The following is a 24313-nucleotide window of genomic DNA, read 5'->3' on the forward strand; positions in this document are numbered from 1 at the left end:
TCCTTTTCTTAGTTTAGCTTCCATTTGTACTACTGTTGTTTTTGGGGGGTTTTCTTCTGAGACTGGAGGGGCCACCATGCTTACAGAAGCCCTAAAACCTGAATAGTTATTGGTTGCATTTAACAATTAGGATATTTCAATATATGTAGAAAGGACCAGGATTAAGATTAAGACCAAATCCATTTGGGGTTAGACAACCACTTTAAGGCTGAGTCCCCACATTCTGGAAGCGGAGCTTTTATTGTTGCAGGAGTGGATTGAGCAGAAGGTAGAAGTACAAGTACATTCCTGACTTTGGCTCAAAAAATGCAACAAAATCTGCCTCAGCCTAAGGGTAACTTCACACGTGAGTTTTTTGGACCGGAATTTGATATGGAGGCCGCCTCAGATTCTGGTCCAAAAAATGGCTAGCCGGCATTCTGCTCCGAATTAGGCCCAAATGAATGGTGTTGCCTGAAGGAAGCGCAGGTCGCTTCTTTTTTCTGTGAGCGGGAACAAACCGCTCGTGGAAAAAGGAAGTGACAGGCTCCATTGATTTCAATGGGAGGTGGTTTTTTGAGCCGGATTCTGACGTGAATTCTGCATCAAATTCCAGCCCAAAAAACCCTGTGGGAAACCTAGCCTAAGCCTTGCTATGGCCAGAACATCCTTTCAGTTTACGAACAAGGGTTGGGTATTTGGGGACAGAGTCTCCCTAGCAGACTCTTCGGCAGATTCTTCCAAATTGGCTGAAAGAAAAGTCCTGCACCAGAAAAGTCCAGTGTATAAACAGTCAACATAGTCTATGGGGTCCAGGGGTAACCTTTGGCTCTCTGTCCCGAATGACAGTATGAACCTAGCCTTCTTTTCAAAAGTTGCAGTAGTAAAAGGCCGTTGCTTACTGGTTCACTCATTGAATGACTTTGCGTTTATTTGTGGTATTGATTTATTTCCTAGATATGCTAGAATCATTGGAAGAAATCCTGCCAAGTCTACAGGAAGACAACATTTCCGTTTGGGTTATGACTGCAGAAACTACTCTTCCAGGTGCAAACACTATCCTAGACAAACTGGACACTGTAACGGATGAACCACTGCCCCAAACCCTGCGCGATGTCAACAGCATAAAAGCTGCAACACTGTTCATTTTCACCTCAGGGACTACAGGTATGAACATATGATGTCCTCAAATGCCTTGTTATGTAGAACTTATGTTTGTCATATTCATAAACACTCGGAAATGGAGTAAAGGTCCTCATTTGAAACCTTATTTGTAATAGAATTCTACCAATGAATCATCTACAACTCCCCTCATAAATCCATTTTAGGCTAAGGCCTCAATTTGCGGAATAGCTGCTTTTATTGTTGCAGATTTTGCTGCAGGTTTTTGATCCAAAGCCAAGAATGGCTACAATAGCAATGGGAAATATATAGGAAGTTCTTATACTTCTACCTACTGCTCAATCCACTCCTGGCTTTGGCTCAAAAAAACACAGCAAAAACATTGGGGCCTAGTCTTATTCAATCTATGATTCAATAAGTATTTGTTACAGGTTTTTTTCTTCTTTTAATTTTTACCTTCCATAATGTGTTTTTATTTTTTTTATTTTTTTGTTTATAGAATCACTTTAGGGTGCAAATATATTGAAAAACTTTAATTTATGTTTTTAGGGTGGATGAAAAAAAAATCACTAATTACTGGTATATACAATTTTCTGAGCTTTGCTTTATAGTGGATGGTATACATGACATATGAATATTACTCAGTGGTTCAATTAAATTACAGCAATACACGGTCCAATAGTTGTTTGTTTTTTGCTACTTTTCCACACTAAGGCCCCGTGTAATCTGTTTTCTTTTTAAGGTGTTTGCCACATGGGTTAAGTGATTATTTTATATCATGAGTTTTCATAGAAGTGACAATAATCCAGATTGTTGCTGTGCTTGGTCAGATTCGCAACCAAGATATCAGTGCTGCAAGGCAACAGTACTAACTACAGAGCCGCCATGTTCCCTGTGACAATTCATGGTAGAGCAGGATGACGGCTGTATGGTGCAGCCGGTACCTTGTGCGAATGGCGTTGGCTCCATTCCTGTAACATCAGTATGAGGTATTATGAAGTCAACTGCAAGAACTGCATAACTTCATAACTGAACCATACAGTAACTCATGGAGCTTATTCGAGGACACATGATAAATTTGTTATTTAGTTAAATTTAAGCTTCTCAGGACTATGACTGGCCTTTTCTCAGGTCAGTGATATCAGACTCCCTTGTCACTTACCATATTGCAGCTAACTACCCTTCAAATGAAAGTGGTTGAGCTGCAGTATAAAGCACAGTCACCATAATATGTAAACCACTGTGCTTGGTATGTAGTGAAGAGGACCTTGTCCAAACACCACAACCTCTATTTCTCTTACGTGACGTGTATAGCACCAACATATTCTGCAACACTTTACTTTGTCAGTCCCATAGAGGGCTCACAATGTAAACACTGTATCAGTATGGCTTTGGCGTATGGGAGGAAACCCATAGAAACACAGGTAGAACTAGCAAATAGCAGTGTTGTGCTAGGTTGGATATAAACCTAGGACTCCAGCGCTGCAATGCTAACCACTGAGATATTTATAAACCTCTTCAAACAATTGACTGACAGAGATGCCGAGTGTTACACCATCATTGATCTCGATCATAGTCCTGGAAAATCTCTGTAATCATTAGAGGCAATTTTAGTGAAAATAGGATTCACCTGTTATATGATTATGACATATGATTGATCTGCATTCCTCTTCAATTGCTACATCCACTGACATTTTCTACAGGGAAGTTACTATGAGAGTAATGTTCTTTTATTTCTCCACAGGTTTACCGAAAGCGGCTGTTATTAGTCAGCTACAAGCACTACGAGGGGCTGCTGGCATATGGGCATTTGGAGGCAACCCAGATGACATTGTATACGTCACTCTGCCTTTGTATCATAGTGCTGCTTCTCTCATTGGGATTGGCGGATGTGTTTATCTAGGTATGCTTGATGTCTTTTTTTTCACATGCTATTACATCTTATAACACCAGTTTACCTTTCTAAACACTTTACAAAGTTCACTGTTGTATACACACATGGACAAAATTGCTGTTTAATGAAAGAAAAACCCACAATGGTCACATAAATAACTTGAATCTGACAAAAGTAATAATAAATAAAACAATGTTGACAAGCCACAAAGCTTCTGGGAGATTGCCCTATGGACAGATGAGACAAAAATAAAACTTTTTGGTAAGGCCCATCAGTTCTATGTTCACAGACAGAAAATTAAAGCATATCTTGGAAAGAACGCGGTCCCTACTGTGAAACATGGTGGAGGCTCTACTATGTTCTGGGACTGATGTGTTGCATCTGGCACAGGGTATCTTGAATTTGTGCAGGGTACAATGAAATCTCAAGACTATCGAGGGATTCTAGAGAGAAATGTGATACCCAGTGTCAGAAAGCTTGGTCACAGTCGCAGTTCATGGGTCTTGCAACTGGATAATGACCCAAAACACACAAGAATGGTCAAGAGGAAAACATTGGACTATTCTGAAGTGGCCTTCTATGAGCCCTGACCTAAATCCTATTGAGCATCTTTGGAAGGAGCTGAAACATGTCGTCTGGAAAAGGCACCCTTCAAACCCGAGACAACTGGAGCAGTTTGCTCATGAGGAATGGGCCAAAATACCTGCTGAGAGGCGCAGACGTCTCATTGACAGTTATAGGAATCGTTTCATTGCAGTGATTGCCTCAAAAGGTTGTGCAACAAAATATTAAGTTACGGGAACCATCATTTCTGTCCAGGCCTGATTCATGAGTTTTATTTTTTTAAAAGTATAATTGAAGCGGAAAGCAGTGTGTGACTTTCATTTGCTCATTTTCATCAGAATCAAGTTATTTATGTGACCATTGTGGGTTTTTCTTTAATTAAAGAATGGGTACCAAGAATTTTGTCCATGTGTGTATATGTCGGTTGGGTTAAATATCTTTTTCCTGAAGAATATGAGCACTTTGCAATTTGTTTATTAAAAACTTTAAAAAAAATTACCTCCAACCTCATGACACTGACATTGCAGCAATGCTCCAGACCATACGGGACTGGCCAACTTCTTTGTCTATGAATTGTCTGGTACACTTATGCATTCATGTAGAGGCTTTATGTGCTGCAGTTGTGTCACATGGCTGATGTGCAGCAAAAGCCCTTCAGTGTTCTGTACATTGCACAAATAGACGAGGGTACCCACAAATGGACTGGACTGTAGCTGTAAGGTTTACATGCATCGGTTCTCAGTTTATTGGATGCCATTGGCTTGTAGAGGATGCCTTTAAGATGGTTAAGCACATTGGAGAAGTCTGATTTGACCAATTACAAAAAGTTTATCTGAGCCTTCCAACACCCTCCTAATGCCACTGGGAAATAAGGATCAAGCATATATGGATATAAGCATATCAAGCATATATGGATATAAGTGAGATCGATCTGGTGCTCATGGGAGACTTACTACTGCCAAAAGTATGCTGCTGAGGGCTGTAATAGATATGCCGTCACCTCTTTGTGAAAATGACCGCGGCAGGTTCTATTTGTCCCTATTATACCTATATTGAAAACTCCAGCGTTTCCGTAGATATAATTGACATGCTGCGATTTTCTGAAAACTCAACAGTATTTGCAATCTCAGCCTTTCCACTGCGATATTTTTCTGCAATGTGTGGATGGGATTAGCCCGAACCTCATCAACTTTGCAGGTACTGTAAAACACAGTTTTCGCAATGACCTTTGAAAGTTTATGGTTCCATGAAAAAATAGATGACATTGGTGCTTCATCCATTTTTCACGGAACAAGAGACATATAAAATATAGAAAATGAAACCCCAAAAAGTTGATCTGCTTTTCATAGACTTGAAAAGCGCATCAACCACGGACAGCTCAGTGACCTCAATTGACAAGGCGCGGTGCTGTCCATGAATAGCGCAGACCTCACACATCTGTGGATATCCATGGGCATATCCATCTGACTGATGCAGCAACATGCTATACAGTATACCACATAAATACAAGGACACAAATTATTCCCTCAAGCCAAAGACAACCATTGAACATGAGAGTCTGTGTGCAAAAGGTAAAGTTTGCGCCCACACTGTGTTATGTCTTCTTAGTTTCTTGATCTTATTGATTGCTATACATATTTTATATACATATATTGCTCTTAATATACTTCACATACTTTAATACCTTAATAGGGGTGAAATAGCTCTGCAGTTTTTCACAAGTCTTAACAGAGTGTTGCTTGCCAGTGTTATAGTTCAGAAATGCCCTCCAGATGTAAATTCTACAATCTCTATATGCTAAATGTAAATGAATTGCAAAAGACGCCAGGCCTTGAAGGTGAAGAAATCTTTGCAGTGCCTACTTGCTTATTCTTTAGCCTGAAAGTCTGGGTGTGCTCAGTTATGTAGAATTGATAACATATTTTGTTGCGTGATGTATTTGCTTTAGTAATGCAGCCAAATGTCCCCATTTATCTTGATGTCTTTATTTTTATATATAATGAACAGGTGCAACGTGTGTATTGAGGAAAAAGTTTTCTGCAAGCCAGTTTTGGGTTGACTGCAAAAAGTATAATGTTACAGTGTTTCAATACATTGGAGAGCTGTGTCGCTATTTATGTAAACAGCCTGTGGTAAGTCTAAAAATGTATGATATATTATGACTGTATATCGTTCTGACTTTACAGTGACTGTACTGTGTGTACTTTATACATTTACAACAATGACGCCTCTACAGTAGAACATTGACTTTACTGTTCAGCATGATGTAATTGTATGCCCCTATGTGAACTGCAATATGATGACTCTGCCCATGTGTTTATGAAAAATACTTCTGTAAAGAACATGTGCGAAAAATTCTATATGAAATAGTTCATAAAAAAACCTGCCTGCATCTTCATATGATCTAGGGCCATGATGGAGAACCTATGGCACTCTGTGGGGGTCACTTTGGAGCAGATTGGACTGAGTGAGGGCCCTACACTATTTATATCACATCTGTTTTACAGCAGACGTGATATTATTACAATAACTTTGTATGGTCATTAGAAAACAAATCTGTGTAAAAGGTGAACATGAATTGTTCAAAATTATACTAAATGCAGTACAGAGCTGTTTGTGTATTGAAAGCTAGGTAAAGCCCCATTCACACAACCATATTTTGTGGGACCGCAATTGTCCACAATTGTGGATCTGCACAGTATAAAGGTTAAATTGACATGTTGGTACTTTGTGATAATTTAGTGGGTTTTTATTGTAGTTTGGGCAATCGGACTCTAAAAGTTTTGCCATCACTGATCTAGGGGAATACAAAGATGTAACAGAGCCGAAATTATTTTTCACTCTTCCACTGTGCTTCCGCATAATTAAAGAGGACCTTTCACCCCCTCCACCAACTCTATTTCTTAGCATCTGTGAATAGGTTTCGCTCCACTGATTCCAGCACAATTGAAGTTCTTTCTCTAGTCCCCAGTGTTCCAGAGCAATTAGTGCAGTTATTTTTGAGGCAAGATATTTTGGCTCTGTACTGTCACGTGGGTGGTGTCAAGTAGGAGCAGGAAAGCAGTGTGATTCTGATCTCCAATCAGAGGTGGATCATCTCAGAGCTCAGAATCCTAGCCCTTACCTGCCCATCTGGCAGTAGAGCCCAAATAGCAGATCAGATGCCAAAACTAACAGCACTTAATCTTGTGAATGGTGTGGACTAAAGATTGGGCACCTATTAAATGATGCAAAGAGCTGGACTTGGTAGAATTTTTGCAAGGTTCTCTTTAAGTTAACTCAAGGCTTGAATGGAATGTTATGAGCTCTTTCCCCTCTCAGGAATGGCAGAATGACAGAAGAAGGCTGTAACGTGACAATTCATGGAAACTTTACTTACAATGAGGCAACTGGTCTTGATGGTTGCAGATGAAATTCATGGAATGAGACATTTGAATTATAGTTATAGACAGTGATCCCACAATGAGGCAAAAGGTTTAGCAGGAACAATGCAATACAATTAATAGATAAAGATCGTCACACTGCTCAAGGATACTTCAGCAGTGAATCCAGCAAAAAAAACTTTTACAAAAGTGACTCTATTCTATTCATGCAAGACGTAAATGCTCATCAGATGCACGTTCCTGTATCTTTAGTAGTATGGCTGGTCTTTACAGTGCCATGCAGAGAGCAGTCATAGCGCATGACTAAAAACACAAGAACGGATGAGCATTTACTTTTTACATGAAAAGGGTGGAGTTCTTTTTAGAAAGGATTTGTTGTGAATTTACTTAAGTATCGCTGAGTGCTGAGACAGGTTTTATTTCTCAATTATTTAGACTTTTGGGATTATTTCTTTCTCCTCCTTTGTCAACTGATTGCTGAACCTTTACCTTTGTAAAAGAATAATGTCCCACAATGTTCAAAAGAAGCTTCAGCAGTGGCCTAAGCAGTCTAATACATTGTACACTCAGTCTAGTGCATGAAGTCCACCGTATAGTTAGACGCCAGATGCTGGTACTTGGCCACAGTTCGACCCATTTTCACATAGGTTTGCTGTGATTGGTTGCAATGAGAAGTTTCTATACGTTTCCTTGGTGCTGTTTGTCCATCTTGTATAATGGCATGTTAGTATTCTTCCATTAATTATTCAGTCTAAACTTACTGGCCCATTCTTATGGCTAATATGCCTCTGTAGTTTGCACTGCAGCACGTAGGTGTTTGTCATTTCTACCAGCTGCTACAGCTGAAAGACCCTCTTTGTTATCTGTTGCAAAAAGAATGAAATTCTCCATTGAATAAAGAACAGGAATGTGGTCTCTCCAGCCCAGCGAGCCATGTCTCTTCCTCTAATTTGTTCTGAATACTGTTTCGGCTAGACACTTGCCTAACATATACATGATGTAAAGGGATTCTGTAGTTTTGATAAACTTAGTTTTTTTCACAATTATGTAAATGAATCTTTAATATTCTATCATCATTAATTCTTTCATTCTGCTCTCCTAGAAGTCACTGTGTACCCACCACAAGTAATGAAAAAGTGTCAACGTGTTAGGGTCATTGCGCACAGAGGTTTTTTGTGCCGAATCCACCTTAAAATCAGTCTCCAAAAAAAGCCTCCCAATAGAACTCTATTGGGAGGCTTTTTGGAGGCTGATTTTGAGGCAGATTTAGCGTCAAAATCGGTGCCAAAAGACTCCATGTGCACCAACCTTTACTGGGTTGTAGAAGAGAAGTTGCTAAAGCAATGTCCCCTTTTCTAATATCACTGTGTGCTCTGCAGCTATTAGCTGAAGCTTCACCTCCCAGACTTCCTAAGCCATAGTGATAGTAGTACATCCCACATTTCCTGGAGGATGATCCATAGAGCGAAAACGACAATCAAAGTGGTCCCACAGATGCTCAAATAGGTCTCAAGTTTGTGGACCAGAGAAGTAATTGGTAGTCTTGGCCGTGCTTTTTCAGCCATTGTCATTTCAAATCATGTAACAAGTTAAATTGCCTTGCTGGAACGTTCAAGAAGTCAAACCGCATGTATGGGTGTATATGACCTACAAGGATGGATTCATACCTAAATCACTGACGCTAGGTTCACACCTGCGTTCTACTCTCCATTCTGTGCTTTCCGTCTTCTGCATGCCAGAAGACGGAAAGCACAGACCGGGTCCGGCCGTGAGCGGCGGTGAGCGTTTTATGCTCTCCGCCGCGAAACCGGATTTTTTAATCCAGACACAGAGTACTGCATGTCCAACTCTGTGCCCGGATTAAAAAACCCGGTTTCGCGGTGGAGAGCGCAAAACGCTCACCGCAACTCACGGCCAGACAGCTTTCTCACCCATTCAAATGAATGGGTGAGAGATTTCTGCAGGTTTCCGTCTCCTGCTCTGTTTTATGCAGGAAACGGAAACCTGCAAAACGCAAATGTGAACGAGCCCTGAGCTGTTATTTTATACACACACGTGGTACCCCCCAGGTTCATTTTCATGGTGAGCTGCTCCATTGTAGACTGTGGGTTGGCCCTAACATACCTTCGCAGCTGACTTTTATCTCTCACATCAATAGTACATGGTGCCCCAAAAATTCCTCATCGGTTGCTCTCAATGATGACATTTGTCCACTCAGGATACACTTTCACCACAGCCGTATGTGAACAGTTCATAAACTTGTTTATGAAGTAGTGTCACCTTGGGCCTTAGAGCCTATAATCATCCTTTTTCCCAATTTGGCCATGACAACAAAGTGACTAGTATCCAGACAACTTAAATACCCACGAAGCAAGCCCATGCTACATCACTTCCTTCATGGTCTATGCAGTGCTAAGACACAACCAGCACCTCATTGAATCACTGACAGCCCATCTAGCTGCGGTCCATGGTGCACACAGCTTTTACTCTAAATATTAGATGGTGGTCATAATAATGTGTCTCAAATTTGTGTGATAAGTTGAACTGCTTTTGTTATGGTATATAGTAAAACTGGACTAGCAAGAGATAATAGGTTGCCATTTACTTTGAAGCACATGTTGCCATCTGTTTTCACATTTACTTTGTACCTTAGGACATAAACATATGCATCACAGGCATTGCCAAATATCTGAGCCTTGGATATATGTCAATGAACATGTGGAGACGAGAATCAAATAGTACTGAATTCATTATCTTAGATGTTTATTGGCAATTACAAGCAAAAACACAGAAGTAAAATCCACAAAAATATTCTTTATTTGGACAGTGAATTTATAATGCAAAAAAATATTTTGTACAGAAAAGTTTCAGGAGACACAGGTGGATTTTGTTATGTATTGGATTATAAGTACTGTCAGGAGTATAAAAAAAGTACATCTTCTTTGAATTTTATGGTTTTCAGGACATAATAATAAAATACCTGGTCTTTACGAGATCTTTAACCCCTTTCCACTACAGGCATTTTTAGATTTTTTGTTTTTGACTCCCTGCCTTCCAAACCCCACAGCTTTATTTTCCATTCAAAGAGCCATATCAGGGCTTAAAGAGGACCTTTCACCGATTTGGGCACAGGCAGTTCTATATACTGCTGGAAAGCTGACAGTGCGCTGAATTCAGCGCACTGTCGGCTTTCCCGATCTGTGCCCCGGGTAAAGAGCTAGCGGTGCCAGTACCGTAGCTCCTTAAAGTCAGAAGGGCGTTCCTGACAGTCAGTCATGTACGTCCTTCTTCACAGCAGTGCCTATCGCGCTGTACAGTGTGAGCGGAGAGGAACGCCCCCTCCCCTCCTGATAATACTCCTCTATGGACGAGCACTGTGAGCAGAGGGAGAGGGTGTTCCTTCCCACTCACCCTGTACAACGCGATAGGCGCTGTTGTGAAGAAGGACGTACCTGACTGACTGTCAGGCACGCCCTTCTGACTGTAAAGCGCTACGGTACTGGCACCGCTAGCTCTTTACCTGGGGCACAGATTGGGAAAGCCGACAGTGCGCTGAATTCAGCGCACTGTCAGCTTTCCAGCAGTATATAGAACTGCCTGTGCCCAAATCGGTGAAAGTTTGCAGGATAAATTGTACTTTGTATTGGTACATTCTAAAATACCATAGAATCTACTGGGAAGCTGGAAAAATATTCAAAATGGGGTGAAATTGGAAAAAAAAATGCATTGTGTGGATATTACAGGCTTCGTCTTCTCTGCATTCGCTATGTTGCCAAAGTGACAAGTCATTTGTATTCTATGGGTTGGTACGAATTTGGGGGAGGCCAAATTTATATAGCTTTATTTACATTTTATCCCCTTAAAAAAATAAAGAAAGAAAGAAAAATGTTCTGACACCCATCATTTTATTATATTTCTGTGTACCGGGATGCATAAGGGGGTCAGAAGTACTTGTACTATTTTGGAGAATGTCTATTACTTTTATTGCTTTTTATTCACATTTTTAATAGAGGCAAAACCTCAATAACTGCAGTTCATTTGTAGATGAGACTCTTTAGACCCAAGGATACCTAATCTGTATGTGTTTTGACTTTTTTTTTTTTTTTTTTAATTCTATATGTGTTCTAGGAAAAGGCAGGTGATTTTGTATTTTTAATTCTTTTTTTATAGTAATTTTTAGACCCTGTAGAGGTCTTGGACCCCAGGGGATTTGATCACTGATGCAATGTATCACAATGCTAATATGTTGCAATATATTACAAATTGCCGAAATTTCTATTACATCCTGCATAGAGCAACTTGTAATAGAGGTGAATGCCAGACAAGCCTGGGAGCCTGCTGCCTTCTGGCTGTCATAGCAACTGATCACAGGCCCGGTTCTCATCCCAGGGACCAGTGATTCTCCCCAAAATGGTATCTTGGTCAGCCTTTGACCAAAGCATATGGGGTGTTAATGCCAGGGGGCAGTGATCTTGAGTATTAGCGCTGGGTCTCTGGCAGCTATGGCGGTTTCTGAGTTTCTGAGTACCACTATATTTAAATATCCAGCATCTAATGTACTATTACGGTGGATTTCGGGAATGGGTTAAAGTAGGTAAATACAAGCTCAGAAACACCAATCTGTTCTGGAGGAATTTTGCCTCTCTTCATATTAGTTCATAGAAGTCTGTTTATGCACAGCTCTGTTAAGGTCCCGTCACACATTTCCATTGGACTGAAGAATAGACTTTGACTGGGCCTTTATGACACCTTGAGTCTTTGCTTTTTCAGCCACTCAGTTGTAAATTTGCTGCTCTACTTGGGATCATTGTCCTGTTGTGTGACTCGGTGTTGGCCAAACTTTAACTGCTGGATAGATGGCCTCACATATAATTTGATGTACAGACGAGTTGATGGTCAACTCCATGACTGCAAGATGCCCAGGTCCTGTGGATGCAAAACCAGTCCAAATCATGACCTCTCCACCACCATGCTTGACAGTTGGCATGAGGTGTGCCAATATGCTGTGTTTGGCTTTCACCAAATATGGCGCTTTGCATAATGGCCAAACATCTCCACTTTGGTCTATCTTGTGACACTGCTACAAAAGTTTTGTGGTTTCTTCAGTTGAAAACTTGCAAAGTGAAGCCATGCTGCCTTGTTCTTTTTTAGAAAAGAAGAGGCTTTCTACTGGTAACCCTTCCAAACAAGCTACACTTCAGTTTGCAATGTCTCTGAGCATTGGCTTGACCTTGAGGTGAATTTATTCGGATGTGCACAAGTGGGATGATGGTCAGCTGTTCTGTATGTTTTCTACTTGTGAATAATCTCTCTTGCCCCTCGTTTACATCTGCGTTCAGTAATCCATTCGAGGAGTCCGCATGGGGACCCCCCGAATGGACTACCGAACGCATTTGCAAGTGGTGTGCAGTGAAAGGACATGGACCCTATACACGATAATGGGGTCCATGTGCTTGCCGCGAGATCTACACACAGAATTTGTGGACAGGAAAGGAGATTGAGAAGTACTTTCATGTCCGCATGTTCCCTGCAGGGATCTCGCGGCAAGCTCACGGACTCCATTATAGTTTATGGTGTTCCGTGTGTTTTCACTGCACACCGCTTGCCAATGTGTTCAGTAGTCCGTTCGGGGGTCAGGATTGGCCATATAAAAATATTCCTGGGATACCCCTTTGATTTCTCACAGCCTGCTTCTGCATTTTGGACTACTTTTTTTTTTTTTTTTTTTTTTTTTTTTTTAATACACAATGCCCGTGTAAGTTATCAATGTTAATCTGAAGTTGTTACATTAATTCAAAGACCTTCTAAAGACCAAATTTTGTTTTATGTCCTGTTTGATTAAAACCATATAATTCAAAAAGGGTGTACTCTTTTATCATGACTGTACATAAAGTAGTGGAAATGATAGCATGAACGAAAGGCTCCAATTTACAGCATGTATGGTGTGCATTATTGAATCATGATTTTGCACTAAAATTCTTCTATGGTAGGTTTTATTTGTGTACTTTGTGGGACTGTCATGTCTTCACAGTTTGGCACCATTATATCGGAATATATGGCCGCATTTATTGTTTTCATTTCCCCTTTAAAAAATGGGGAGTGAGTCCTCCATGGACCATAATGTATATTTTGATAGAGACTTAAATTAATTTTGATCTGGTCTTTAACCAAAGTAAACCTATAAAGGTATCTGACAATCCAAGAAAGGTAACAGGGGGAGGATCACACTGGGATCTAGTAAAGTTCAGCTGGAAAAATAAAAAGGATTTTGGACATCATTAAAAAAAAAAAACAGCGCAGTCCAGAAAGCACAAGGACACGGTCTGAATGGTAATCTGGAAGACTGAATAAACTAAGGAAGAGCCACAAGAAGGCCAGCATGTTATACACGACAGAAGAAACCATAGAGACAAATTGCATGGTCATAATTACTCGTTTATTGCGTAAATCCTACAAACACATTGCTAAGTCGATTTATCATTCCCAAAAATTGTTGTACACCAGTCCTACCAGTTTCCTACAGTGGACTGTATGCTGGTTGGATCATAATAAAATTTTTCCCATGTAATATCATTTATTCCTGGGTGACTTCACTGGAACCTCAGAGATCTGTGCTGGGTTCTCCATATTTCTGCACACTGCTTGCTGATCATGGTGGACCATTCACAGCAGCACAGAGGATACAGGGGCAGTTATTTTGTACTAACCTTGTGTTGTGATTAGTTGAGTCATTACAACAAAGTGGTTGCTACAATGACTATATGTTAAATATCTTGTATTTGCCGGTGAGACTTGTGTCCACTGTTAAATATCCTTGAAATTGTGGGATAGACTTGTGTCACGTGTTGTAGGCCTTATCCACGATAGGAAGAAGTCAGCTTGTTATAAAAATGTAGAGTTTAATTAAACATCTCGAAGGAAAACACAGGAACAGGGAAAATGTCCAAAATCACATATATATCAGTCAATGTCAATAGCTTACACCTTCAGAGAAGTTAAATCATTTGGATATCTTGTAGTTACAGCTTGGTTCATGCTTGTCATCTGGTTGGTGGACTTGGGCTGGTTACGACGTCCATGGATGTCCATCTACCTGGACCACCCACCCTGGTGTTCCCAAAGACAGACCTCCTGGTCTTCCCCAAAGACAGACCCAGACGTGTATTTCTTACTCATTTATATTCATGAGAGGGGGTGTTACCTTCCATCTTGTAGCTATGTAAGGAGATTTCTAAAATGGTGTACTCTAACCGCACCCATGTTCCCAGAATATAAGACTATGATGTCAGTAGAGTGTTAACCCCATGTCTGCTAGAGAATATTGTAAATATAATATTTAACACTATATATGACTTCTTTAGTGGGGCTTCTTTAGTGCAGCTCATTTTCATTGATATATACTCTCTACATAGCCCACCTTTAGATAATGTCACATCCTGACTGCTGTTACAGTTCATTATGGCAGTGGCACAAGGGTTGACCCAACCATTCAGGTCAAGTGATGCGTCATCAGTTTAGACTCACAGGGTTTCTCAAGGAGGTGTCTAAGCTGTATAGGATTTCATGTCTTGTATGGTAACCAATGCATTGAAGCAACAATATAGATAGTATAGTAACTAATACTGCCACTATTTATTCATCTGGCACGTCTACTTTATTACTGCTATATTAAATAAGTTTTTGTAGCCTCTATATTATATTGTCTTTTACTGTCTATGCATTTTTGTGTTTTTCTCAGAGAGAAGATGAAAAGGATCACAAGGTCCGCATGGCTGTTGGAAACGGTGTCCGTAGTGATGTATGGAAAGAGTTCATCACGAGATTTGGAGATATAAAAATGTGTGAGCTATATGGTGCCACAGAGGGTAACATTTGTTTCATGAACCACACTGGAAAAATCGGAGCTGTTGGGCGCAGCAATTTCTTCTACAAGGTAAAACTATATGCCCGCTCCGATCATCGTCTTCTCACCCTACTACTTGCACAAATGATACCATTCTGTCACATCTCCGTCACTGTGACCACATGACCTGATGACATTCTTTTACACTTCTTCACACTAAGCTAACATTTGTTATCCTAAGCTATCCTTTCTGCTCTGTTCCTCAGAACCTGACCCTCTACCCTGCACTCCATGTACTTAGCAGCTGTATATTCACACATACCGTCTGGTGACGGCACATACAGCTTCAGTTATATGACATTGTATATTAAAAGATGACTGGACCACTGTACCAAACAAGATCTTTTGCCTCTTATGTCCCCATATTTCCTTATAAAACTTAAGCTCTTGCAAGCAGGACCCTCACTCCTATTGTTTGATATACTAATTATTTTGTCACATTGTAATGTCTAATATTGTCTGGTTATGTGTCCTCTTATTTGTAAAGTGCCATGGAAAACGCTGGTGCTATATAAATAAAATTATTATTCATATTATTAGTTAGAACAATCGACACATAAATCTTTATTTTCCAGCATGGATCAATACGTGTCCATATCATCCTTAAATATGCTTACCATAGGGCCCCATGTGGCTCAGTGGTTAGCACTGCAGCCTTGCAGCGCTGGGTCCTGGTGTTCAAATCCCGCCATGGGCAAAAAAACATCTGCAAGGAGTTTGTATGTTCACCCCGTGTTTGCATGGATTTCCATCCCATATTCCAAAAAGACATACTGATAGGGAAAAATGTACATTGTGAGCTCTATGTGGGGCTCACAATCTACATTAGAAAAAAAAATGCTTACCATATACCAAAGATCTTCTTGTGCAAGATTTAACCTTTGACAACTAGAAGCATCCATATCTGTTCAATGAAGAGGAAGTTAAGTCCAGCCCCTGAATAAACATAGGATGTGTCATTTTATGAGTGGAATTAGGTAGAAGAATATAGTGCAACTCATTAAAGGGGTTATGGTTATTGTTTGTATTTTACAATATACCGTATTTTTCGGACTATAAGACGCACTTTTTTTCCCCAAAAAATTTGGGGGGAAAAGAAGGGTGCGTCTTATAGTCTGAATGTGGCGCCTGGCATCCGCTGTAATAGAGAGGCGGAAGCTGGCAAGGGATAGACGCCGGGGCCTGAGACATCGCTGCGCTCCTCTGCCCTGCATGAAGCCAGCAGCGGCGATGCTATTCCGCTCCTCCGTCCCCCCGCTGCTGGCTTCAGGCAGGGCAGAGGAGCGATGTCTCGGGCCCCGGCACCTGTGCCAGCGTCTATCCCTCGCCGGCATCCGCCTCTCTAGTACAGCGGATGCCGGGTCAGTATCGGTGGCCCCTTCTCCCCCGGGGCCGGTCCCCACCGGCCCCGTACCTGTGAAGTTGCAGGCCGGCTCCTGCGCGGCGATATCGCAAGAGCCGACCTGTTCGGGTGACAGCCGGGAGCCTAATGAGGCTCCCAGGCCTGTCACTGCTATATTTGTATTGCGGCTGGGTCTATGACCAGCCGTAATACTAATATACAGAATGTCCCATAGACGGCAATACACTTGTATTGCCGTCTATGGGACTTGCAATCAAGTGACCGCAGGTTCAAGCTCCCGGGGGGAATAAAATAGTAAAAAAAAAAAAAAAAAAAAAAGCTTTAAAAATATATAATAAAAAGATGAAATAAATAAAAGTTCTAAATCGCCTCCTGTTTTTTTTTCAATACAAGGTGATCTAAGAAATAGACATTCCCCAAAATGGTATAACTAAAAAGTACATCTGGCCCCGGAAAAAAAAAACACTCTATGCATCCCCGTACAGCTGCAGGGTCACCTGTCAATGTGGCCTTGCAGCTGTTGCAAAACTACTACTCCCATATATTAAATATTTTACCAGTTTTTGCTTCAAATTTTTTTTCCCCTATTTTCCTCCTCTAAAACCTAAAACCAAAATCTAAAAACAGAGCTCTGATTACGGTGTTGTGTTGAGTTGTGCACCTTTGTGTCTATTACCATATATGGAACATATATCTATATGACCATGGACTGCATTTTATTCACTGGAGTGAATGAAAATAAACAGATCTAGAAAAATGTCAGGAATTTATACAAAAAGTACGGTATATTGGAAAATTGTATAACTCTAGTTATAGAAAGAGACTATTATCCAGAAAGCTGTCAGACAAATATTTGTATATTTTTCATCTAGTTTTCCTGACCTTCTAGGCTGAGCATGCATGCTTATTTCACTCGAACAAGGGAAAGAAGTCATTGCCAGAAACCTGTTTAGCCAGTGATCTCAAAACAAAGCACAAGAATTCAGCATATTGAAATCATGAAAGTCCAATACTTGTTTTCTTTGACAGGGAGGCCCACATAGATCAGACAACATCAATTCTTCTGAAATTCACCAATATTAATCGAAGATATGAGCATCAATACTCACTTTAATATCCAATACTAATATCAGCAATGACATTTTGACTTTTCTGCTTAAATTGCTGTAATCTATAATCAAATAGTGACAACCTTGTATTGTGTCACTTTCCCTTATTCGAGAAATCCCTTTCGCGACATCCTGTCGCGACATTCCACTCCGGATTAGGCCTGAATGAATGGGCCTAATCAGGAGGGAGTCTCGAGCCGCGGATGCCGTAGCTGAGTCAGCCACAGAATCCGCGGCCAGATATTGCAGCTTTTTATTCTTGCAGGGATTTTCTGTACATAAGCAGAGAGTTGTATAATGATAATGGCCATGTCTTTTTAATAGTTAGGCAAAATCCTACACGTTATAATACAACTAAATTTTGGAAATTTTTTTGTTTGTTTGTTTCCAGCTTGTCTTTCCTTTTGATCTCATCAAATACGACATTCAAAAAGATGAACCAATAAAAAACAAAGATGGCTGGTGTGAGCGAGTTAAAAAAGGTAAATCTTACTAATTGATGTATAGCTATACTCTAAAAGCATACCTCCAGTTATAAACGACTTCTCATAAATGGCAGGTTAATATAAGAAACTTTCTACTATATCGTATTAAAGAAATAATATATTTTTTAAAAAATTAAGTTTTCTTCTCCACTTTTCACGCAGTTACTTTCTCCATTTTCTTTCAGCCCACCAAGGGGCCCCATGCACCCCTTATCACATCTCTAATGTTGAACAGCATCAGGAAGTCGCTGACAGCGACATGATATGGGATGTACGGGGACCACTGGAGGCCTGAAGTGGAGGCAACTATGGGCAGGAATGGGGACCGATAGATAGGGCCTTGGGACTGCGGCAAGAGTATTTGTTGAGTGTACCTAGTGAGTATAATAATGGTCTGTGAGTGGTGAACCCCAAAAATTTTCAATATTTGCAACAAACGCCGTAGGTCAAAGTCACAAGTTTTCTATACAGCACAGTCTTTGCTAATTACACCACTGGAAACAGATAACCTTAATACAATATGTTACAAAGTTTCTTATATTTAAATGTACTGTATTTATGAAAAGTTGTTGGCGGTACCCTTTAACAAGACACATTTTATCTTTATCCTTACATATACCTCCCATGTATATTGACATTAATATTGCTGTAGGCAAAAAACTGAGGCTACATATGTAGCCATCTTAAATTATATTAAATTTTCGACATAGGGTGCATCTAAAAAGCATTTAGTAAAAATCGTATTCCAAAACTAAAACCACATCTCTAAAAATGAGGTGATTCATATAAAACACAATCCCATGCACTGTATACTGTATATACATACATCCCAACTGTCCCGGATTGTGGGTTCCAGTCGGCGGGAGGTATGTCCCGGTAGCAACTCATCTGCATCCGGACAAGACGCAGAGGAGTTGAATATATTGGTGAAGGACAGATCCTGCTTCACCACAGTTCCCCTCCCTATGCTCCAGCCTTGGAGCTAGTAGCAAATGAAGGGGGGTTCGGGGGGCATTAAACTGGTTGAAAATGAAAGGGGACATTAAATTGGTGGCAGATGAAAGGGGAACGTTAAACTGGGGACAGATAGAGGAGTGGACGTTAACCGGTTAAGGACCAGGCCCAAAAGTATGTTAAAGACCAGGCCTCTTTTTTCAAAACTGACGTGTCACTTTAAATGGCAATAACTTTGAGACGCTTTAACTTACACAAATGAATTTGAGATTGTTTTCTTGTAACACATTATACTTCATGTTAGTGGTAAACACTAATCAATATTTTTGCATTTATTTATAAAAAAACTAGGAAATTTGATGGAAATTTGAAAAAAATTGCAATTTTCAAAATGTGAAATTATCTGCTTTTCAGGCAGATAGTCATACCATCCAAATACATGAATAAATATTATCTCCCATATCTCTGCTTTATATTGGCATCATATTTTGATTGTCTTTTAATTTATTTTGGACGTCACAAGGCTTACAAGTGTAACAGCAATTTTCCAGATTTACAAGAAAATTCTCCAAACCAATTTTTTAGGGACCACTTCAGTTCTGAAAGTAATTATAAAGGCCTGTATAATAGAAACCCCCATAAATTACCCCATTTTCAAAACTGCACCCCTCAAATTATTCAAAACAGCATTTGGGATGTTTGTTAACCCTTTAAGCATTTCATAAGAATAAAAATAATATGGCAGTGAAATTTAGACATTTCATTTTTTTTCACTAATACATTCATTTAGACCCAAAATTAACACATTCACAAAGGGTTAAAGGAGAAAATGCATCTGACAGTTTATTGTGCAATTTCTCCTGTGCACAGAAATACCCCACATGTGGGTGTAAACTGATTTTTGGGCACACGGCAGTGCATGGAAGGGAAGGAGCGACACTGGGTGTTTGAACAGCAGATTTTGCTGGAATAATTTTCAGCGCCATGCCTTATTTGCAGAGACCCTAGAGTACCAAAACAATGGAAACCCCCCCAAAAGTGACCCCATTTTAGAATCCACACCCCTCACAGAATTCATCAAGGGGTATAGTCAGCATTTAGACCCTACAGTTGTTTCACAGATTTTACTAACATTGGGATGTGTAAATGAAAAATTACTAAAATGTCACTTTATCTCCAAAGTTTTCATTTTCACAAGGGGTTAAAGGAGTAAAAGCCCCCCACAGTTTGTTAAACAATTTCTCCTGAACACGGCAATACCCCATATGTGGCTATAATCTGCTGTATGGGAACATGGCGGGGCTCAGAATGGAAGGAGCGCTATTTGGCTTTTGGATGGCAGATTTTGCTGGAATAATTTTAGGTGCCATGTCGCATTAGCAGAGCCCCTAGAGAACCAATACAGTGGAAACCCCCTAAAAGTGACCCCATTTGGGAAACGACACCCCCCACAGAACATATTAAAGGGTAGAGTGAGCATTTTGACCCTACAGCTGTTTCACAGATTTTATTAACATTGGGCCATGAAAATGAAAAATTACTTTTTTTCCAACAAACTGTCAATTTAGCCCCAAATTTTTAATTTTCACAAGAGGATAAAGGAGAAAAAGCTCCCTAAAGTTCGTTACACAAATTCTCCTGAACACAGAAATGCCCCATATGTGGTCATAATCTGCTGTATGGGAACATGGCGGGGCTCAGAATGGAAAGAGGGCTATTTGGCTTTTGGAGGGCAGATTTTGCTGGAATATTTTTCAGGTCCCATGTTGCATTTGCAGAGCCCCTAAAGTACCAATACAGTGGAAACCCCCTATAAGTGACCCCATTTTGGAAACTACACCCCTCATAGAATTTGTCTAGGGGTAGAGTGAGTATTTTGGCCTCACAGGTGTTTCACAGATTTTATTAACATTGGGACGTGAAAATGAAAAATTACTTTTTTTCCCAATAAATCGTCCATTTAGCGCCATAGTTTTAATTTTGCAAATAGTTTAAGAATTAAAAGCCCCCCACAGTTTGTTACACAATTTCTTCTGAACACGGCAATACCCCATATGTGGCCATAATCTGCTGTATGGGTACATGGTGGGGCTCAGAATGGAAAGAGCGCTATTTGGATTTTGGAGGGCAGATGTTGCTGGAATAGTTTTCAGGGGCCATGTCGCATTTGCAGAGCCCCTAAAGTATCAATACAATGGAAACCCCTCAAAAGTGACCCCATTTTAGAAACTACACCTGTCAAGGAATGTATCAAGAGGTATTATCATTTTGAGCCTAAAATGCTTCCCAAAAATTTAATGTACAAAATGGAAATTGAAATTTTTAAAAATATGCCATTTCGGTGCCCAATACGTTGCACCCACTTTGTGTTGTCAGAGACCTGCACTCCTAAAACTATTAAGGGGCCATCCCGGGGGTCAAATTATATATGTGGGTGTAAACTGCTGCTTGGGCACACAGCAGGGCTCAGAAGGGAAGGACCACTGTGCGTTTTAGCTTTTGGGGTACAGATTTAGAGGGACTTTCTGGGTGCCATGTTGTTTTTGCAGAGCCCTGGAGGTGCCAGTAAACTGGAATTCACCAAGAAGTGACCCCATTTTGTAGGGGCAATTTTAGGGTCTCTGCAAATGTGACATGGTGTCCAAAAACGAAGAATCTAAATCTGCACTCCAAAAGCACATATTGCTCCTTCACATCTGCGCCCTGCTGGGTACCCAAATAGCAGTGTATGCCCACATGTATGACACTGGTGTACCCCGGATAACAGACTTAATACCAATATGTGGGTAGAATCGGCTGTTTGGGCACAGCCGGGGACAGAAGGGAAGGAGCGCTATTTTGGTTTTTGGAGCACAGTTTGGTTTTTGGACGTCATGCCACTTTTGCAAAGCCCCTGAATTGCCAATAAAGTGGAATCCGCAGACATGTCACCCTATTTTGGACACTACCCCACTGATGGGATTTATCAAGTGGTGTAGCGAGAATTTTTAACCCTTGAGTGTTGCATTTATTTAGTTTCCAGAAATGAAATCGCAACTGATAGAGAAGTTAAAAATGAAAATTTTACAGATTTGCCATTTCAGCGTGCAACATGTTGTGCCCGACTTATGTCAGCAGAGACACTCCAAAAACTGTTAAACGGGTATCCCAGGCACAACAGCTTTTAGAGCGTTCATCTCTGATACAAGGTGGACACAACATATTACGCACTGAAAGGACGTATTCCTGGAAAAATGGTCATTTTCACCTCTCACAATCAGCTTCGTATTCATTTATGGATAATAAGTTATAGCAACACTTGGGGGTTAAAAATGCTCTCTGTACCCCTGAAGAAATCCTTCAGGGGTGTAGTTTCCAAAATAACGTCTCATATCAGGGGATTCCACTTTACTAGCGTTTCAGCTCTACAAAAGTGTCATGGCATCCAAAAACCAAACCGTCTGTGCTCCAAAAACCAAATGACCCTTCTTCCCTTCTGTGTCCGGCTGTGCCCTAATATCAGTTTATACCCACATATGACATTACGTGCATTATCCGGGGTACACCAGTGTCATACATGTGTCATACATGTGTCATAAACTGCAGTTTGGACGTACAGCAGGGCGCAGAAGGGAAGGAGCGCTATGCGGCTTTTGGAGTACAGATTCAGATGTTTGGTATCTGGACGCCATGTCATGTTTGTAGAGCCTGTAAGGTACCAGAAAAGTGGATTCCATGGGGTACCAGGAGTGACCCCATTTTGAAAACTGCACCCCTCAAAGAATTTATCAGGGGGTGTAGTGAGTATTAGTATCCCGGACGTGACTGCACAGCGGATGGCGAAGAGGGAATATATAAGCTCTGCGGAGGACATTGCAAACACCAAATTCCCTACTATGTCCCAGTAGCTCCTATGATTGGGGGGTCACTCTGGGGGTCACTTCTGGTGTCTGTTCCCTCATAAGCTGTAAATCTGGGGTGTCCCCTGATATTCGCTTGCACAGCTTATATATTCCCTTCCTGACGCCGCCAGTTGTATTCTAATAATTTGGCGATTTTTGAGGGTTTTTGTCTTCACATTGTGAGATGCTATATTTTCTTTATTTTTCTGGTGACGCGGCCATATAAGGGCTTATTCTTTGTGGGATGAGATGCATTTCGTAATGACACCATTTTTGGGTGTCTACATCTTTATGAATACATTTTATTAACCCTTTTTTGCTGGATTTAAAAAAAAAAAAATCAATCCTGGCATTGAGTTTTACTTTTTTAATTTTGCGCCATGCAGCGTACAGTATAAGTAACATGTTCCCTTTATTCTGCAGGTCGGTACGGTTACGGCGATACCTCATTTATATTATTTTTTTATGTGTTACTAGTTCTGCAGAGGAAAAACACATTTGGGGACATAAATCAATGTTTTTTGCATCGCATCTTCTAAGAGGCGTAACATTTTTATTTTTCGGTTGACAGTGTTGGTTGAGGGCTTATTTTTTGCGGGACAACCTGTGCTTTTTATTGGTACTGTTGTCGGATGCATATGACTTTTTGATCACTTTTTATAGCATATTTTGTATGGTGAGATGGCGAAAAATCATTACTTCCGGCGAGTTTTTTCCGTTTTTTTTTCCCGACGTTCACCGTGTACATTAAATATTATTTCAGTTTTATTGTACAGGTTGTTATGGACGCGGCGATACCAAATATGCATTGCTTTTTTTAATTTTTAGTGCTTTTTTTTATATAATTCATTTTGTATAGAAAAAAGGGATTTTTGGACTTTAGAACTTTATTACTTTTTTCATACACTTTTTTTTTTTTTTAAACTTTTTTTTTTACTTTTTCATGTGTCCCTTTAGGACACTTGAATCAGTTGATGCTTTGATGAAAGCATCAGCTGATTCAGCACAGTAGCAGACAGGACACGAGCAGGACATGAGCCTGCTCGTGTCCTGTAAGCTGCAGAGGAAGTGAGACACATCGCTCACTTCCTCCACCGCCTGGCAGGATCACCAGGTATGTGGGGGCTCCGGTAGTCTGGGGTCACTGGCCAGACCCCAGACTACCTTCTACTGACATCGGCACCCCCCGATCTCGCCGCGGGGGGTGCCGATCACTTTCAAATATCGGCGGATCCCTTTCGATCGCGCCGTGATGTTTGACGGCGCGATCGAAAGGGTTAACACGTCCAGTCGGACTCAGTTCCGACTGGACGTTATGGAGGAAGGGGTTAGGTGTTAGTAACACCTAACCCCTGTCCCCCCCGCACCCCTCCCCCTGCCAGAAAGGTACCTAAAGGCCGGACGTATTTCGGCAATAGTCCGGTCTTTAGGTACCAGCACATGAGGCCGTAAATTTACGTACGGCGGTCCTCATGTGGTTAAATTAGGGGGGTAGATGAAGGTTGACATTAAAATGGGGGCAACTGGAGGAGGACATTAAACTGTGGGAGTAGCTGAAGAGGGACATGTCCCCTTCCAGCTGCCCCAATTTAATGTCCCTCTCTATTGGCTCCCAGTTTAAACTGGGGCACGAGGAGATGGATTTCATACTGTGGTGCATTTGGATGGGAGCATTA

General features: G+C 40.7%; 1 protein-coding gene across 1 annotated transcript in view; it reads left to right on the plus strand.

Moving 5' to 3' along the window:
* Positions 1-24313, plus strand: part of SLC27A6 (solute carrier family 27 member 6) — a 50720-nt gene that overhangs the window by 11048 nt on the left and 15359 nt on the right. The window contains exons 3-7 of the mRNA XM_075272299.1: positions 937-1146; positions 2846-3004; positions 5567-5691; positions 14681-14875; positions 17709-17799. Of these exons, the coding sequence (XP_075128400.1) occupies positions 937-1146; positions 2846-3004; positions 5567-5691; positions 14681-14875; positions 17709-17799 (780 nt within the window). The remainder of the gene's footprint in view (positions 1-936; positions 1147-2845; positions 3005-5566; positions 5692-14680; positions 14876-17708; positions 17800-24313) is intronic.

This window comes from Leptodactylus fuscus, chromosome 1, assembly GCF_031893055.1.
Source record: "Leptodactylus fuscus isolate aLepFus1 chromosome 1, aLepFus1.hap2, whole genome shotgun sequence".
NCBI classification, from domain to species: Eukaryota; Metazoa; Chordata; class Amphibia; order Anura; family Leptodactylidae; genus Leptodactylus; species Leptodactylus fuscus.